Raw genomic sequence first — 20,423 nt, 5'->3', positions numbered from 1 at the left:
GTTGGTTTCTCTGTTCGAACTGTGGGAGACTGACCACTGCATATTGTACACTTACTATGAAATAGTACTCTGCCGGTGAGGTTCTATATTATGAATTATTCTCATCATGAATGTGCTTATAAACTATATCCATAAATAAAATATATAATAAATTAGCGGAATCAATTCATGTATTTTTCCAGCAGTAGTTTTATTAGAAGGTGCTAAATTGTTTAACAGTGCCCCCCCCCAAAGCCTTTTATTACATATTTTTCAGTGACTGATTTTGTCGCTGGCATTGTAGAAAAACAACTCCCCAGTAAAGGTAGCTAAAGGTGAAAGCAGAGAGAGCAGCATAGATGAACTTCAGTAGATCTTTTAACAATGACTTTCACATCACGTGGAATGAAAAACGACAGTGAAGACGTAAATTTTCAACCATATTTTTAGCCGTCCAAATGCATACATGCTGTGACAGCAGAGTGTTATTACAGAACCAGCATGGGCCAGAAGTCTAAAGAACTGGCCTTTCCCAGCTCTGATTCTGTGGCATAATTTGTATGTACTGTGGACTGCTGGTTAGCTCATTTGCCAAATGTAGGGTATGTCAAAGGAAGGTGATGTCATCCTACGAAGTATCCGTGCAAGAAATCTCTAAAGTATGCATGCTTGAAGAACGGACGGGTGAGACATGCATTGGGAATTTTTGATTTTCAGTTGCTTGCTGCTGGGATCGTGATGCATATTAGAAGAGATAGAACGTATGTTTTGGCACCTTTACAATGGCGGTCCACTCTAGTTAAGCATCATGGGAAAAATCGTATACACAACTGCACCTGGGTGTAATGTGTGACAGCTAGAATGTGCATTGCCTTGTGTTATAGAACAAGAGCTGTTGTGCTATTGCTCCTCAGAGAGATGTTTAGTTAACACTCATCTTTGCTCTTATCAATGATGTGCTGAAGATGTATCCTGAATAAGCAGATTTTCTTTCTGAGCTCTGAAATAGGTGATTGTAGAGTGGATACTTGGCTGAACTTTATAGGGTCCTTTGGTTTTCTGGGGGACAGCTAGGGCTGCTTTAAGGCAGCCACAGTCATGCTGTACAGCCCATTTCAACTGGTTCTTCCTAATTTTATTTGGAACAAAAGTCAGCCAGAATATCGATGACTGTTGCTTTCTCTTGGCAGAAATCTTGCCCTATTCTTATTAGACTATTGGCCAGCTTGTCTTCCTCGAATGGTTCTGGCTGTTAAAGTAAAGCTGATCACTGCACACTACTCCCTGTTTTTATTTTCTAATACCTGCACCACTCTCTGTCATGGATATTCTGTGGAATCATGTACAATAAACCCCTTCTGTTTCTGGAGAAAGAGAATGCAAATATGGCGGCATTCTGCCTCTCATTGTGGTGAATGAAAGTAATTAGCCCTAAAACAGTGTTCAGCTTTTGTCCAATAACAGATAAGTATTTAGAATGGATCTCATAGTTGAACATCATTAAATCATATTTAGACCAATCCATTGAGTCTTATTGATAGGCTATTTTTACTAATGTACAATAAAATACGAACTTGTTTCCAAAATTCTAGACTATTACATATTATTACAAATGCTTACCAGTAGTCATCCTACTCATCATTAGAAAAAATAGCCCTTAAAATAGTTGTGTGTGTGGGAAATGCTTTGAAAAGCTTTTCATTTCATTTGCTTTTGGTGCTCATGAAGGGTCTCGGCCCGTCAACTCATGTGTCCACCGGAAAATCTGCAAGATTCCAGGCCATGGGAAATTGCGTATTGCTTAGACCCCAGATCGGAGCACAGTGCCAGGCACAGGCTGGACACTCAATAATTTTTCCCAGAACTGAATTGAATTAAACTTACCACTGAAATTTTATTACTGCAAAATTGAACCAGAAGGTTCTATCGTAGCCATCTGTGTGTTTCTCTAAAATGAAATTTGCAAAGAATTCTTGATATAATCAAATAAACACAGAAAATATTTAAAGAGTTAAAAAATATTTGAGGCACATCCAGACTAACAGCATGTATATCAACTTTCAGATTGATTTGATTTAAAATGGCTAAGATATAAAACCATAAAAAATGTGAGTAAATACTCTTCCTATCAAGGCTTGTTATATAATTACATGGTCCCAGAATGGTTCTTATTCATAGAAAACTATTATAAAAGATCATTTCTCCAGAAATGTCTTTGCCAGTGGAGACTTTTAATATCATAGAAATGAATAGTCTTGTCTCTGAATGTTAAGCCACTTGAATAAATAATTCAATCAAGTTTTCATTTTATTAATCAAGTGAATTCAGTTCTTCTTAATAATGAAACATGAAAACCCTAAAATTTCTGTCACTGGATGATTCTCAAGTTGTAAAATAAAATAAGCGATAAATGCAGCTGAAACAACTTAGGTTATTTTTCCCCCCTTGTGTTGTATCTGGATTAACAACCACACGTGGCAAATCTCCACGCAGAAAGATATAGAGCTAATTAAGGAAGTAAGCCCTGTCTGAGCAAAGCTTGATTGGATATTAATGACACTCCTACAATGCTGTGGTGTGAATGTAAAGGCTAAAGATGCTTCGCTCTCTTGAACTGCTTGCTGATTATAGATGCTGGGATGTTTCTTCTGTAGAAGTTGATCGTTGAGTTGACTTCATGTAGGTTTGGAGTTAGAGGACAATCTTCCATCACTGTAGCATCCAGTAAAATCAGGCAGAAATAGAAGGTGCACTTGGGCGGTGTCAACGTCTCCTGTGCCGTGTTTAGCTTTCCTTCATCCAGAGAGAAAAGATTAGTGCTAAGTACATCCCTCAGGAAAGGCAGGCAGTGTAATCCACTAGCTCCTCTTCCCATCATCCCCTCCACCACACTTCCCTTACTCCAGACCTGTAATTCTCCACCCTCTAGCATGGGGTCAAAACAGTACATGTTATTACTATCACTTAAGAACAGCTTGTAGGAAGTGGTGAAGCTAGTTATTTAAACCACACGTGGACATGCAGAACCATCAGTAATATACGACTATTATAACGGAGAGTTCAGGCTTTGCCCTTGCCTGACCTGGCAACTCTGCGTCCAGAAAATAAACGTGAAAAACAAGACTACACCGTGCATTGTTTTCTTGATTTTATTCTCCGTGCATAATTTATTATTGCTTCTTAACTCAGATTGACTCTCTTAATCCGAAGGAAACATAATTAATGTTTATTTCAAACCTAGAAGTGAATACTAATGGTAGAAATAATAACAAGCAATGCCGTTTCCAGCACTGCTGTCTTGTGTTTTTAAGAAGTACACTGAAAGGGAGAAAACTTAAAATCTCTTTAAAAAAAAATCCAGACATACAGGATAGACTTTGAATCCATGCGTAGAGATTTTCTTTTAGTTAGGGTAAAGCTTATTGTTAAAGACAGGCAGCAGGACCTCCTCTCCCTCCTTTTGCTAACAGGCTTTTGCTCTGCCTGGGAATGGAGTCAGGAAGTATTTCCCCAGGGAAATACCTTCCTGCATCCTGTCTTGTCTGGGTTCTTGGCTGTGCGTGTTTTAGAGAGATGAGGTTCTGTGGTTACTAAGATGGGGACACGGGATAAATTTTCTATCTTCTCTGCCGTTTTCAAGAAATGTTGGTGCCTCCAAGACATGGTTCTGCAAGTTTCGAAGGGCTAAATTTGTTGAGATGAGACTTAACATCTTACGTGTGAAATACTTCTCACCTCCCTCCCACTCTCCACCGAAGCACCGGCACCCTCCTATTGAGTAGGTGTGAACACCTAGATATTCCACTCTGACTCAGTTTTCCATTTTCATAATTGATAAGATATGTCCAAGTGAGGTACAGCTCGCTGATATATGGATATGTTAAGCATGTCTTGAATGTTCAAGAATGACATTTAGTGAAAACAAAACCGAGAATTTTTTTCATAAAAATATAGCCATAATTGAATTATTTTAACCAATATCTAGACTTGCTAGGCATTTACCAATCAAGTTATTTCATCTCTGCCATGTTTTAGTAGTACCAACTATACAGTATGAATACCCCGATTCTCTTGTCAACATTCTCTTCTTTACACTCTAAAGCCAAGGGACATTTCAGCACTGTGAGGTTAGGTAGCACTTCCTATGGTAGCTCCTACTGAACGACCAGAAACAAGTTTGAAACAAGGTAGCCTCCCTTCTCAAACTGATTTGTAACCTCTAAAGCGTCTTGATTTTGAGTTTGAGAATTCAAAGGACACCAGATAGATTTAAAGGAAGATACGGTTTGTCCTAAAAAAAAAAAAAATACAGTGACTTTAATTGAACTGCATGTAACTGCTAAGTGCAAGATACAGCCAGGAAAACAAGTGCCGTAATTTCAGGATTCCCCCCTACTAACGAAGGGCAAATGAATTAGGCAGCACATTCTGCAAGGATTGAAATGCTCACCGAAAGAAGACGTACGCCCACTGGCATGCTGCGTCAGATACCCAGGGCATAAGAGAAGGGAAGCAAGCTAGGGTGAATCATTTCACATCCAGACCTGAGTGGAGTGACCTGGGCCACGCATGTGGGTTGGTTTCCATAAGGACATTTACACAAACGTCGTGCGGTTCCCGTTGGAACTGATTTACCATTGAGTTACTTAGATCTAGGACAGTGACAAGATGTCACCATGAAACATTAACAGTTAAACCTAACTCCACTCCCCACCCCTACCCCCAGCTTCCTTTGGATAAATGGTGCTGGGATTGCTTTGTAAGTGCAACCGAGGATGGCTTGTGGGTTTGTAGATGGCAGCTTGCTCTCTGCTTCGGTAGCAGACCCCAGTCGGCACCCACAGACCTCTGCTTCCAGTGGTTAATGTCGCTGTTGTGGAGAAACTCACATTGCGTTCCCGGATCTGATGGGTGTTTGGGGCAGGCAGCAAAGGGGAACTGGAGATTATCTTTGTGAAAATCTAGCTTTTATTACATCACCTAAAGTGGCACAAACGGCCACACTAATGAAATCGTGTTCTTGGTTTAAAAGGGCAATTGTTAGCCTGACTTTTGTGCTCACTAAAAACAGTCCCCCAATCTTGTTAAGTTATTGCTCTCATTTCGGATTTTTATAGCCGTGCAGCTTAGCGGCCCTCATTTCTTTACGTTTCATTCATTTTCCTTGTATTGGTGATTAATGGAGGATGTCGAATGTTAGAGTGGGCAGGCATCAGCAATTGCAAGATCATAATTAGTTTAGCTGACGAGGGCCTCTGATAGCACTTGCATCTGGATGGAAAAATTACCCTATAGGGAGCTGGCTGCTCACCAGGTCTTTTTAGTGATAGATTGTGAAACACCCGATGAATCAAATGCCCTTTCAATGCCAAGAAAGTGTTCCAGTCTCGAAGCCAAAATTATGTCTGCAGAAAGCTTTCCATTTGAAATGTATCAGAGGACAATTATAACCATTGTATTTTTTGGCAGGCGCACCACTCCCCTACAGTATAGACTTTGGTTAAATAAATTGCCTAAATTTTATGAATCCCTGAAATTTTGACTTATGGTGTTTGTAATATTTAATTTATAATAAAATTAGGTTACAGCAAGACTTTTCCCACTCCTTATCTCACAGGCCTATTCTATCATTAAAGGCTTTGCTGCAAAAGGAGAGCCGAGAGCCACAATTTGAGTTTTTTTTTTTTTTTTTGCAGGAGTATTCCATTTCCTGCCTGTTCCTATTTGTGCCTACACACAGTCTGACTTTTGTTTAAATGAGAAGTTCAGCACAATCATTACTCGCTCCAAGGTGGGGGTGGGGGGATGCAACCAGCAGTCCTAATTAGCAACTTTTCAATATTCTTAGATAATTTTTTTTAATTTGGCGATTGTGCAATTCAGACCTCTAAAATCTACATACTATTCAACAAAGTCTGGATTTCCAAGGTAGGATTAGGTAAGGAGCTGGTGACAAGAGGGTCTTGTCTGACTTCAGCAGACACCTCTTAAGGGTTTGCATTAGCGATACTATTCTTCACCTAGGCAGCAAGGTCTGAAAGTCTGCTCAGGTTTGGGGGATAGAGGGTGTTCTCTTTCGGATCTCATAATCACGAGGGAAACACCGGAGCAGGCATTCTTGTACTCACCTAGTACTTTTGTTGTAGGAATGACATACAAAAGGTAAAGCAGTCTGGTTTAATGTTAAATGGTTTCCAAGATGAATTGCCCTAACCCGTATTTGAAATCTCAGGTAGCATATTCCAAACCACTTCCAACGTTTTGCCGTGTGCTGTCTTTTTTAGTTTTGTTTTGACACTTTTAAAAGGTATGTTTTAGGGTTGAGCATTTAGAAGCCATCATTAAAGGCGGGCGACCCAAAGTTCAAAAAGTTAAAGCTGGTTCTGTGAAAAGCCTTTGGTGTTCCACACACCTCATCCATCACTGTAGGGTTAATTATAATGAAAATCAGGGGTGCCTATTAAACACAATTGAACCTGACCTCATTATGGGCAGTGTGGTTTTACACTGTCAGTATTCGCAGTCTCAAGACAAAACTCCTTGGTTGATTCGGACTTACTCTCTGGATCATGTGACTCACCTCTGACCTTGGTTCTTTTTTCTTTCCCCTCCTGTTTCAGAGGCGAAGAGGCTCTGGTGTTTTTTGTGCCAATTGCCTGACCACAAAGACCTCTCTCTGGCGAAAGAATGCAAATGGCGGATATGTATGCAACGCATGTGGCCTCTACCAGAAACTTCACTCGGTAAGAATTCATCCCAGCACTTCAGGCCGAGCTTACACAGATGAGCTGGCCCGACCCACGATTGATAAGTCCTCTTCCATTGCTCGTGCTGTCTTTGCAGGGTTTTAATACAGTCATTCTGGTTATACATATGATTTATTGTGAAAGGACCTTAGACGCTATGGAAGATACATTTGACGTCATTAGTAATGCATTATGCTTCTTTGAGCAGAGGAAAATGACCGATTTCTGGGAACTCCACATAACAAGTAGTTGAACTACCTGTTAACCAAATTGGCTGGAATTCATTTACGTAAGAAGAGAAACCTCAAAAACTAACAGTATTTTAAGAGAGTAATAGAAGCATCCTGGATTTTCCCATTCCAGTGTATCATTGGGATTTTAATGGGCCATTTTGGCTGTTTGCAAGCTGGACAAGCATTAGCATAGAGCAATGCCACGGGAATCCAGGGCTACTGGGCCACACAGTAGAAGAGATGTGGGTGCCCTGTGCCTGAGGTCTGCTGGCTTTGGCTCATGGGGGTTCTTCGAATGAATTTCATCTCCAAGTTAACTCTGTAATGGAATGTAAACTGGCAGTTCTCTGGATCTAAGCAGGAGTTTTTAAGTTCCTGAAGACTGTTTCTATAGTTTAGGCCGTACATCTTTGTCAAGTGCTGACTTCAGGACAGCAATGCCCCACTTAGTAAATAGTTTTCCCTGCGCCTTTTTTTTTTCATTTTACTTGGCATGTGACCATAGCTCTTAGCATAGGCCAGCGAAAAGATTAGAGCCACAGCGAATACAGTTTGAGACAAAACATCTTAGTAAGTGGACACTGAAAACACTCTTTAAAAACATGCCACTGCCAGCAACGGTGCTAACTGAGATACTGCAAAGCCCTCGGTCATTAGCATGGAGTTGGTAGAAAGACCCTTACTGCCACTTTACATTTTTTTTTTTTAACCCTCACTATGTAAGCACAGCAACAAGCCTCTGTTTAATGAGCACTGACATTAATGGTTTTAATTGAACTTTGGCCAATTAGTAGGCCAAGAATTAATTAAATTGCTGCTCAGCCAAATTATGATAATTTAACCACTGTGAAATACACCGAACTTTTTTTCAAAATTATTTTAATATTCATCTCTTCAGAGGCAAGATGGTCTCAGATTTCAGGCTTTTTTTTTATTTTACCATAAATGAAAAAACATAAAAATTGTGTGCACCCAAAAAATTACACAACAATTATAAAATTGTAGGGATTAATTAAATTCCAGGCTTCTTTGTGGTATGGAGACTGAATACTGTGCATTTTTTACTATGCAACGTGAGTGTACGTGGCCTATGCAACCCAACTAAGATTTTCATTCTGAGTCCACTGACTTTGTCGCCAGTATCAAGTGTGCGATTTTTATTCCTATCCATATATCTAGTGGCCATAGAAATATTCTCCCAAAGGTCTTACTTGTGTTGCTCTAATATCTAAAGTACGACCTTTCGTACTGAAGTCTGAATCTTTCGTGAGTTATTCACAAACTAGATGTTTATATGTGCAGAAATTATCAATAATATTTTGGAAAAAATCAGACCACCTGAACATTCCCCTGAAATGGAGTCCATAAATATACATTAATTTATTATACCTACTTATTTCATTTGACAAATGAAAATTAGAGCTCTTCTGCAAGCAGAGTTCTTATTGTCCTACCTCCAAGTTTTAGCCATATAATATAAATAACTATTGAACATGCACCTAGGTACCAATCATGAAATGTCTAAGCTGAATGCAGTTCTTGAGCTGAATGGAAGCCTGCATTCATTTTAAGTAGACTGGAATGGGAGTTCAGGTATCTGAATCAAACATGAGAAGGAATTTAGCTTTTCAACCGTTTTTCCTGTGATCAAGTAAGGAATATGCAGAGATCATTGAAACAGAAGAGTAGAATTAAGGCCAAAAACTTCCTGTGATGATTTCCTGAAATTTTTTTCTCACAGTCCTGACATTACTTTGTGTTTGGTGAGGTGTGCTCTGATACAAATATCATGTATTTACCTTTGCAAATCTTTACAAATATGTATGTGTTAGTCAGCTTAAAGCATCATGGCAAAACACTTTAGGCTGACTGAGTGACTTATAGCAACAAAAACTGATTTTCTCACGGTCGTTGATGGGGGCTGGAAGTACCAGCCTGGAAAAGTCTGGTGAGGGCTCTTCCTTAGTTCCTTAATTTCCCCTTGAGAAGACAGCTGTGGACACCATCATGTTAAGTCTTTGATACATGAACTGATCCAAGGGAGAAACACGGTTTGGTTCTTAGGATAGAGCAATGCATAGTTTTTCTTTGTTTTGGTTTTTCCTACTTATCCACAAAATGACTGTGTCAAAGTATCTTTACCTAACTCCAGAGCTGATGTATTTTAGAAAAATCATTTCTTCAAATGGTTTCCTCGGTACTTTTCATTAGTGGTGACAGTCCCCAAATCTCCTTATGTCTGAAAACACTGCTTTCAAGAAAATTAAACTTTTCTGTTCCTCGGCCACACCTCTTCCAAGATGGATATTATTTATTTTTAGCTTAAGACACTACGTTTTGGTTACTTCCTCTGATCTTGCCTAGTGAGGAAAGAAGAGATTAGTAGCATAAAGGCTATCCCTGCTCTGAATTTCAGTGTGGTTGATATTTGTGAGGAATTTTCAATGCATTTAATGTATTTTTTAACGTTTCTCTTTTATGTATTGTGTGTGTTCCCTGCAGACTCCCAGGCCTTTAAACATCATTAAACAAAACAACGGCGAGCAGATTATTAGAAGACGGACAAGAAAGCGCCTTAACCCAGAGGCACTTCAGGCTGAGCAACTCAACAAACAGCAGAGGGGAAGTGGGGAGGAGCAGGTCAATGGAAGCCCCTTAGAGAGGAGGTCAGAAGATCACTTAAGTGAAAGTCATCAGAGAGAAATTCCACTTCCGAGCCTGAGTAAATACGAAGCCCAGGGTTCATTGACTAAAAGCCATTCTGCTCAACAGCCGGTCCTGGTCAGCCAAACTCTGGATATTCACAAAAGGATGCAGCCTTTGCACATTCAGATAAAAAGTCCTCAGGAAAGTACTGGAGATCCAGGAAACAGTTCATCCGTATCTGATGGGAAAGGAAGTTCTGAAAGAGGCAGCCCCATAGAAAAGTACATGAGGCCTGCAAAACACCCCAACTATTCTCCACCAGGCAGCCCCATCGAAAAGTACCAATACCCACTTTTTGGAGTTCCTTTTGTACATAATGACTTCCAGAGTGAAGCTGATTGGCTACGGTTCTGGAGTAAATATAAGCTCTCTGTTCCTGGGAATCCGCACTACTTGAGTCATGTGCCTGGCTTACCAAATCCTTGCCAAAACTATGTGCCTTATCCCACCTTCAATCTGCCTCCTCATTTCTCAGCTGTTGGATCAGACAATGACATTCCTCTAGATTTGGCGATCAAGCATTCCAGACCTGGGCCAACTGCAAATGGTGCCGCCAAGGAGAAAAGCAAGGCACCACCAAATGTAAAAAATGAAGGTCCCTTGAATGTAGTTAAGACGGAGAAAATTGACAGAAGCACTCAAGATGAACTTTCAACGAAATGTGTGCACTGTGGCATTGTTTTCCTGGATGAAGTGATGTATGCTTTGCATATGAGTTGCCATGGTGACAGTGGACCTTTCCAGTGCAGCATATGCCAGCATCTTTGCACGGACAAATATGACTTCACAACACATATCCAGAGGGGCCTGCATAGGAACAATGCACAAGCAGAAAAAAATGGAAAACCTAAAGAGTAAAACCTTAGCACTTAGCACAATTAAATAGAAATAGGTTTTCTTGATGGGAATTCAATAGCTTGTAATGTCTTATGAAGACCTATTAAAAAAATAATTCATAGAGCCTGCCTTACCCAACATGAAATTCCCTTTTTCTTAATTTCTTTCTTTTGATGAGTAGGTTACCAAGATTTTAAAATGAAACATATGGTCAGTGAGAAAGAATGGAATTGATAGATAATTTTAAAAAAAAAAAAAAAAAAAAGGAGAACTAGCGTGAAAATGATCTTACCTAATGTGTACTGCGGAATCTCTGTACAGAGGCCCAACCAAATTATAGCCATTTGTTTGTAAAGATACAAATGCTCTCTATTGTTTGAAGGAGTTTACATACTATCATGTGACAGCAGTATTAGGCTGGCTATTGGCCCATCCATTCAGATTAGGTTGCCTACAACTTAAAATATCATGAGATCCCAGCCAAAGGAGGAGAAAATAAATCTCTAGGGCAATGGAAGAAAAAAATGGCACCTCTCAAAGTAGCCTCCTCTCATTGACCATGTTTCAGACTTAGACCTCACAATGTGAACTGGTTAGGCTTGTTGAGCGAGCAGTAAGAGTCGTGACAGTTGGTGGCACAATGATTTTGGGCCAACCCTGCCTGTACATACACATGCACACCCTCCTTGATATTTTTGTCCTTTAGATGTTCCAGTACTTGGTAGTCATTTGTTTTGCAGTTTAGATCCATTTTGTTTCAAATCTATCCACTCTTAAAACAATGTCCTCAGTGCTTTATGTAGTAATTTTTTTTTTTGCCAGATATTTCTTTCTTGTTTATGATGAACTGGTTTAGAATTTTTTTTTCAACCTCCTGTTGGTCACTAATCTCTCTTGGCACATTGTAACTAAAGCAATCCCCTCACTTCAAACGACCAGATAAGTACAAATGTCAGGCCATGGCTTTAATTTGTTGAGAACACATGGTATTTCTCCACAAGGTAACCTGCTGTATTTATTTATTTTCTTTTGGTTAAATATAATGTCCAAACTTTGTGGTCAGGCAGCATGCAAGGTTACGTTACCACAGACTGACAGTTGGTCTATGCCAATCAATCCCTTCATTAGACTCACACAGATTTAGTTAAGTAGCAGTAAGTAGGATTCTTAGAAGTATGTCTTCATAGTACTTTTAATACTTAAGGCTTTGTAAAAAAAAAAAAAAACTATCCATGAAGGGAGAGCTCCTCAGCATAACTGCTCAGGGAAATAGGGCTAAATAATTGAACATTAAATAATTGGTTTAAGGTGCTGTTAGTCGAGCCTCAATGCTTGCTACAAGGATGTATGTACAAGGACTGACTTTAATAATTTGCATTATATTGTCCCAACCAGTAGTTTATTTTTTGCCACGGAGATGTAGAAGATATTACAAGCTACTGGATGCACTGTCAGATTAACTTATTTCATTAAAGAAGTTGGGAGAACAAAAAGGAAAAAAAACTTATTTTTCTAGTAAATATTAATGTATTACATTTCAAATAATGGTGCCTGACATATTGAATAATTATTTTCTACAGTGTACGTATGCAACAAAGATATCCCATCATGCATTGGAGTCAGTCCTGGCTCTGCCTAGGTGTTTACATTTGCAAATGTAGCAAACAAGGTAATGAAGCAACTATTTCTATTGCAGTAGGGATCTCTAGTGTGTATGTGTGTGCGTGTGTGTATGTGTGCATTAAAGTTGTAAACGGTAACATGAAACAAAGGAAGTTCTCAATGTAACGGTGTGGAAAACAAGAAGGAAATGAAAATATTTTTATGCCTACTTAGGATACAAGGGTAGCACTATTCATTCCAAGTACTTTCTTTTTTTTTTGTTTGTTTGTTTGTTTTTTTAATTTTAAGCTCTTAACTCCCATTGTTATGCTTAAGATGATAAACATATATCCTCTTTTTATTGCTTTGTCTATGTTTCAGATGAAACATTTCAGAGATTATTTTGATAAGTGTTGCTGGACTCTGCAGCACGGATGTTTTTATTGCATTCTGTAGTGCCATTTGCACTCCAGTTTTACATTAATTCGCAGTTGCTTCTGTATTGTTCTGTTGGGTTGGGTTTGGCTTCTTTCTCACGATGCGGGAGTCTCATTTCTTAGAGTTGGATGGCAGGTAGAGCTAACCAGTCTGTGACTGTTACAGCGAATGAAGTTAAAAATACCTTCCTGATGCTATGTTGTCCTCATCTTCATTCTTGCATTTTTTTTGTTGTTTATTTTCATGTTTTAAAAAAATGGAAAAAGAAAAGAAAAAAAAGAGAAGATCGAGAGAAAGAAAATCAGGACTAAGTCCTCTGCTTTGGTTTTCACTGTTAAAGGACCCTGTTTTAATCTCACCTGTCTGTGGGGTAGCTCAAATGTTCACAAGAACTGAAATAAAGAGGAGGAATGAGGAGCTTTGACATTCAAACGACTTGATATAATTTATCTTGCTTACGATTGTGGTGGCTGCATCTCAGAATATAGAGGGCTATCTGAGAGGAGTCAAAGATCTAAAAAGGAGATTTCCCAAACAACAATATTTAACTTCCTTAATAACATGAACATTAAAGTGCACTGTACTGATCCTCAAGGCTCATTATATGTGGACTGCCCAATTCAACAACATACCAGAAATTTGGTCAACTTGGGCAATCTTGCACATTACATCTTTGGTATCCTTATACAATTTCTTCAGTGTGTTAGACACGAGTAGATTTTTCCTTGTTGGCATGTATGCCTTTTGTTTTTTCATTCCATTATTTTCTTTTTTTTTTTCTCAGTCAGACATAGTAGCAATGATTAGCATTGGAAAATACATATCACTGTTCTTGGAATATTTATGGTCAGTCTACTTTCAGTAGATTATCTTTTGGATAGCATTGGCATGTTAGATCTTATTCCGTATTCCTTTATTATTAATTACTTTTATTTTCATGTTTGTTTATGTTATGCGTATTTTGGTTGAGAAAAGTTGGGCCTTAAAAAATGATGGACATTTATAATAACACTAAAACACTCATTTTTTGATGACCTAAAGTTTTGATTCCATGTTTCAAACTGTATTTAAAAATGAGTTATATTTTTAAAGGCATTTGAAGACTTTCGTCTTAAATTGTGAAGGATTTTCAGTGAGTTGTTTAGGTACTTAACCTTTTTCGAAGGATTTTTAAGATGAATTTGAAACTTTTCTCTCTTGGAAAAGTCTTCTGGATATACCATCTAAAGTACTGTGTGCCATTTCAACCCTTCCATTCTCCTCAAGCTATTTTTCAGTTCTCTACTGAGCTTTGACTTCAACTGGGCCAGAACCAGCTCATGCACACTCTTCCTTTTCTTACTTCTCTCTCACCTTCACTCACCCCATGAAAGGACGGTTGTTTGGGATATAAACCATAAGGAGCCAGCCCACCTCAGAAAATTGTGGACTGAGAGACACTACATGACTCTAAGAACAAGAGAACAGGTTGGAGCTCACAAAGTTAATACGTTCTCTCTGTTGTTCAAACGACAAAGAGTTGCCCAGTTCTCTCTACATAACATATTGAGATGTTTTGTGTGTTTCGTTTTGTTTTGTTTTGTTCAATCCACTTTTAAGATAGTGACGTTCTGTCCTAAACTATTCTCTTTTAGTAAAGGTAGAGTGTAGGAAGCAAGCACGGGGATTCTTTTCTAAGATAATAAGGAGAAGAAGATGGTGATAATCTTCAAGAGCTTGTTATGGAAGCCTGTGGTAGCACACCCTGTTTATGATTGCACATGTGCACATAATCTATTATGATCTAATGCAAATACAGCTCCCAAAACATTAAATGTACATATATATTTTAATTGCCTGGGGAAATTTTTCTTAATAAATTGAAGATGATCCGTACTGCTATCAAAATAATTATTACCCTCTTGCCTTGCGGCTGCAAAACATCACGAAGTGACCGAGCTGTCTTGAGACCCTTGGGCTGTCTGCCTACCTAGTTAACGAACATTAACATCACTTTAGAAGTGGGGATGTCTGCCATCGGGAGGTGGAGTTGTGGAGTGACTACGCTGGTAGTCTGGTGGTCATGCTGCCTCTAGGCCACAGTCCAGCCTCTTGCCCACGGTTGAGATGACTTACACTCTGTCTTTGGTTTGAGGGTCGCACCAAAAAAATACCTTGTGGCATCTTTGGTTAGCTGGTAGGTGAAGGCTTTCTGACTTTGCTAGAGAAGGAGGGCTGAGGAACTGTACACCTTGAATATGAAACTAAATGTACTAACCAAAGAAAGGTACTGTCAAGTGTACCAGGCTACTGAGTATTAACTAACAGGGGTTAGAAATAGACCCATGGAAAGCCGCATTCTCATAGATTTGGCCAATCACGGGAGAGTAGCTTCTTTGTAGGGTGCTTACTTGTTGTTGCTGGTTCAGAGTGTTCTTATGCGTTTCTAATCACAGTGCAGCAGTTCCTTGAGCGATTCCACTTATTCAGAGGCATCGGACCCTCTGGAGGAGGCTAGGACAAAAATGTGCCAAGGCAGAGATGAAGAAGAGGTAAAAATCAACAATAATCCATATAGGGAAATGGATAAAGTATGCTCACATATTTCTTGAAAGAAATCTTACTGTGTTGAGCTTATGCTGTCCTGCACCAGAGACAAGAATAATTACCATAAAAAGAATGCTTAACCTTTCTCAGACCCACAAGTCCCAAAACTGGATCCCGGTTTGACCCCATCATTTCTTCAATACAATGACTGCAAAATAGAACTCTTTCTGTGCCTCAGGTTCCTCAGCTGTAAAATGGAAAAGTATATTAATAATAATAATAATAATATTAAAATAATAATGGTAATGTAGTACTTGTTTGTAAAGCACTTTGAGATCCTTGGTTGGAGGGCACCATAGGAGTGTCAAGTATTATTATGTGGCCAAGGGGGTTATTTAAAACTCTGGTTCCCACAGGCCAAGAAAGTTTGGCATCATTTTTATTAAAGATGAGCTGTAAATATCTTTACTAAACAGCCTATAGTGTTGGCTATGAAGAGACAAGACTATCACAAGGCTGATAAGACCATAGTTTTTTAATGGCTACCAAAAAGGCACGGGTCACAATAACAAATGCTGAATTCTTTAGGGTGTAATATTTGACAACATGATTGATCTGGTGGGGAGGGGTGAAAAACATCTCAAAATGCCAATGTAAAACTAACAGCAATATTCACCAGCAGAAAATGTCTTTCATATGGAATGATTTCATGTTGATAAGAAAAAGCATTCAATTTGTAGTCCTGATTTGAACACCAGACTGTGGGGTATAATAGTTCTGTTCTTACAACACATGGAATTTTTTTTTTCATTTTATTTTATTTTGTTTTCATAGTGCATGTTCATTTCTACTCACAACATGTTCTTGGTGTATTTCTTATGCAAACAATCTTCAGGCAGCAAAGATGTCTGTTACATCTAAACTTGAATAATAAAGTTTTACCACCAGTTATCCATGACGGCTTTGGTATGGTTTATATGGATTTATTTTCATCCAGGAAGCAATAGAAGCTACAGATCCTTGTAACATATCAATGAGCTCTGAACTTAAATAATGAAACTGAAACCAGGTCGCCTATTAAAAAAAAATATCACTACGATGTATTAAGCTGGACTCTTTCAACATGTTTTTTCTTTAACCAATCTGTTACAGATAGATTTTCTGCTAAAAAATTATACTATATTTTTAGAAAGATTGATGATACTCTTGTTTATTTCAAAAGCATATTAAGCATCAGACATTGAGTGTTGCATATTGACCTGCTAATAATTACCTTCCAGTATGTAAATACTTCCTTTTAAGAAATATAACTTTGATTCTATTCAGTATACCCATATGCATGTGATATGAAGATCTTGATAAATATCTCAAAATTAAATTCATATTTTAAAACCACTGTTGCTTATAGTAGCATTAATCAGAGAAGAATCCCCAAAGGCCAAGTTTGAAAGCGTGAAGAGGCAGGAGAAAACCAGATAAGGAGAGGATGTGGGGAGACGCGCCTACGCTCTTAACCAGAAAGCAGAGCAGGTCCTAAAAGACAGAAATCGTCGTCTGCTTCAGGGGATGTGTCTCAAAAGTTTCAGAAAGAATTAAAATCAACTTTGTGCAATCTTCCTTGCCCATTTCGGTGGACCCAAATTAATGAACAAGTCTTTCATTTTTTTTTTCTCCTTTGTTCTTTTCCTTGTCCTTTTGTTTTGGGAGAAACCATAGTCTCTCTGAGGGGCTTTCCTTAGGGTAACACGTTTAACTCACAGCTTTAGGCAGCGCTCTCTAGATCAGGAACCGCACTTAACATGATTTCTTGTCCTTATATGGAACTTGATTCTTTTCCCCCAAATCAGGGAACACTGGTCAGATAAAGTCGAAAGCACTTGGTTCTCATCAGGAGAAATGTGCAGCCAGCAACTCTTCAGCATTGTTTTAACATAGTGAGTCAACAGTGTTACCCTCTGTGGCCTCTCCTCTCCAGCCTCAGTGGTGGTGAGGTTGTCTGACACAGAGAGGGTGAAGAAGAAATAGCCGCGCTGTGATAAAGGCTGCAGCAGGGTGAGACTGGGCTGGAGAATACCTCTTTCTGGGTAGAGGTAGCCTTTCCCCTCACAGCCCTACCCCGGACTCTAAAGTTGCCAAGGGAGAGCGTTAACTTGCATTCCCAGATTTTCAGTTTTCAAGAACAAGAAAAATTGGACAAAGGAAATTTTATATGAAACCTCCTAATTTGTTTAAATGTCAGTAGCAGCATTTCCGCCCCTTTTTATACTTGAAGCCAAACAAAACACTCGCTCTGAACACATTCCATCCCTAGGTTGCCAGAGTGGGATTTCTGGAGCCTGAACCACAGTGAACTCTGATAACTAGCAGAGAGCAAGGCAGACAAAGAGCAGCAATGCTCGCGGTGGCTCCTCCTAGGATTTGTCCCAGGTCCCAGTGAATCACAAGCTTCACCAGGAAGACCTAAAAGACTCCCGTGGGTACAGGCATCTGCCTGACACCTCAGCTAGACTGGCTGATGGGGGAAAGATGCACAGAAGAACCTGTTTTATGAAGCATATCACTGATCGCTTTATAATTTTGCTCTCCATGTTTTTGTCAACGTCTCTGTGTCTGACACAGTCATATGAACACACATCCGTTTTCACGTACCAAAGTGTCAAAAGTAGATAAGTACACCATGCTTAAGACGCCCCTGTGTCCTTCCCATCCCATATTTTACAGTGAAAGTCACAAGAATGGAGAAGCAAAGCATGACGGGAGATGGGACATTTTATGCTAAATTTTATCCCATAAATAATTAAAAGTATTTTTGTTTCTAAACCAAAGTACTTGTAGTGAAATCCGATTTACAAACCACGGGGTTTGATTGGGGTGTCTGTACTTAAACATCTTCGTCCATAATTGTAATAGGGCTTAAACTCGATATATTTCATGAAGCAACAACTAGTTCCCCTGATTTCCTGTTTGAGAAGAGTGGGGGGAAAAAAGCCTTAAGAAATGTAAAACGTTTCTTTAGGTAAATAACAAAGAACAGGTTAGTGTGGGTTAGAAAAACAAAACACAGCAGAAGCTCCTAAAATTATTTTCATGCCTAGAAGGCTTAATAAAAAACTGCTCTTGATCCCAGAATTTGGAAGTCAGAAGCAGGCAAATCTCCCTTTGCAGGCCAGCCTGGTCTGCAAAATGAGTTCTAGGACAGCCAGAGAAACTCTGCCTTGAAAAAAAAACTAATTCTTTTAATTATATTTTTAAATAGCCTTCACTTTTGTTATGCCAATAAAAACAAGAGGGAGTATAGTATAGTTATTTTATCTTAATATATCTGATACACCAAAAGGGCAAGTTTCCATTATTTTCTTATGGTTGTGGGTAAGAGATTTGGGGGGGGAGCTTGTTTCTGCAGTTCTTTTGTTTGTTTCTTTGTTCATTGAACCCTGACTTCAACTTAGAACTGTAAAAAGGTAAAAGGTCAGGAGATCACGCACGCGCGCACGCGCGCGTGTACACCCACACCCCCTCACACACACACAGAGACACACACACACACACGCACACACACACACACGCACACACACACGCACATACACAGGCACAGTTAAGACAGGGTGGATGTTTTATACTTCCACAGAGGTATAATTAAGTGTAAAGATTCTATGCTATAAATCTTCACATATATGTTCTGAAGCTTCAGGTGTTGCATTTAACTTCATCAGGCCTTCTAGTATTCCAGAACAACAGCAGCGACTCCCCCTCATTCTTACAAATAGTGTTTAATTGAAGTTTTGTGAATTACAGGACTCTTATGCCTTTTTAAGTGAAAAGTTACCATACTAAATAGAAAAGTTTGGGTTTTGTTTAATAGTAGCAGTGATCCCCAAGGAGTACTGAAACACAATGTCGCACCTCCCAGAGTCAGTAAAGGATGCACAAAATTTGAAATTGTAAGCCAGTGTCACAAAATTCACACAAGTTTGAGAATAAAATCGTTTTAAATTTTCACATCATAGTTTTTTTCTTCTTAAAAAATTATACTTCCAGAATGAATGCAAACATTAAATTATGGAAAGTCTCGAAATCAATGACACATGTTTTCCATGATTGTAAAACACAGTTTCAGGGGGTATTGTTATCCTAGTACCCAGTGATGACAAATGAGACCTTGGTGTTCTCAAATATAATGGAAACTCTCTTGCTTCCTTTTTATGAATTGGTGCCAGCTGGTCCTTATTTCCATGACAGTCTCATATTTTAAAAACGGCATGTAAGCTTTACTTTCAATTAATGTTGTCCAGAAGCAAAACATAGGGATCCTGTATAAAGTGATGTCTTTGGGCCCTAAGCCAGTTCATTCCCTTTTAAACACCTCACTAACATTATATGATTCAAAAGGAAATGGGTTTTCATTCAGTTTTGAAGGCATTAGGCACTTGTTAATGGAGTGTTTCAGGGAGAGTATTTTAAATATTGTTTTATTAAAATGTGTTGTCAGCATAACTTCTAAGAGCACGCCATTTACTATAAATCAGTGTCCTGAATGCACTCACACACTGTTATCTGACCAAGTTTAAGACAGAGGCAAATGCTTGCAGCAAACCATTGAACTGAGAATGGGGTCCCCATTGGAGGAGTTAGAGAAAGGATTGGAAGAGCTGGAGGGTCTTGCAACCCCATAAGAAAAACAATACCAACCAACCAGAGCTCCCAGAGACTAAACCACTACCCAAAGACTACGCATGGACTGACCCATGTCTCCAACTGCATATGTAGCAGAGGATGGCCTGTTGGACACCAATGGGAGGAGAAGCCCTTAGTCCTGCCAAGGCTGGACCCTTCAGTGTAGAAGAATGTCAGGGCGGGAAAGGGGGATGGTTGGGGAGGGGGGACACACTTATAGAAGAAGGGGGACGGGGATGGTATAGGAGACTATAACATTTGAAATGTAAATAAAAAATCCAATAAGAAAATAAAAAAGACAGACCATTTCTATCAAAGACAATGCCTTATATCTGCTTCCCTACACACAGAGCTGAAGACTACAAGCCACTGAAACTTAACTTACTTTAACCTTCTTGTCTCAAGGATGTTAACCGCAAAAACTAATGGTAAAATGCCTTACAGTTCACAAGAACTGTATTTTTCAAGACAAAGGCTCCCTCAAACTTAAACTCAATTATAGGATCTGATTTTCATAAAAATATAGAAATACCAAAGGAATGAGGGCTATTTTGTATGAAACATTTTCCAGGATGGCTTAAAAAATATATCACTTATAGTTAGTCCAAATTAATCAAAATCAGCATGGTGTAAACTTTAAGTTATTGGAATGTGCTTTGTGGGGTTTTTTTTTCCCTGTTAG

General features: G+C 38.9%; 1 protein-coding gene across 6 annotated transcripts in view; it reads left to right on the top strand.

The window, feature by feature from the left end:
- Positions 1 to 16,462, top strand: part of Trps1 (transcriptional repressor GATA binding 1) — a 226,265-nt gene extending 209,803 nt beyond the window's left edge. For all 6 annotated transcript variants that reach the window (XM_032915274.1, XM_032915252.1, XM_032915245.1 and 3 more), the window contains 2 exons: positions 6,600 to 6,722; positions 9,461 to 16,462. In XM_032915274.1, the coding sequence (XP_032771165.1) occupies positions 6,600 to 6,722; positions 9,461 to 10,522 (1,185 nt within the window). In that variant the 3' untranslated portion in view covers positions 10,523 to 16,462. The remainder of the gene's footprint in view (positions 1 to 6,599; positions 6,723 to 9,460) is intronic.
- The last annotated feature ends 3,961 nt before the right edge of the window (positions 16,463 to 20,423 follow it).

Source organism: Rattus rattus, chromosome 1, assembly GCF_011064425.1.
Source record: "Rattus rattus isolate New Zealand chromosome 1, Rrattus_CSIRO_v1, whole genome shotgun sequence".
Taxonomy (NCBI): domain Eukaryota; kingdom Metazoa; phylum Chordata; class Mammalia; order Rodentia; family Muridae; genus Rattus; species Rattus rattus.
The sequence above is the reverse complement of the archived record's forward strand: the minus strand, read 5'-3'. Positions and strand labels throughout refer to the sequence as shown.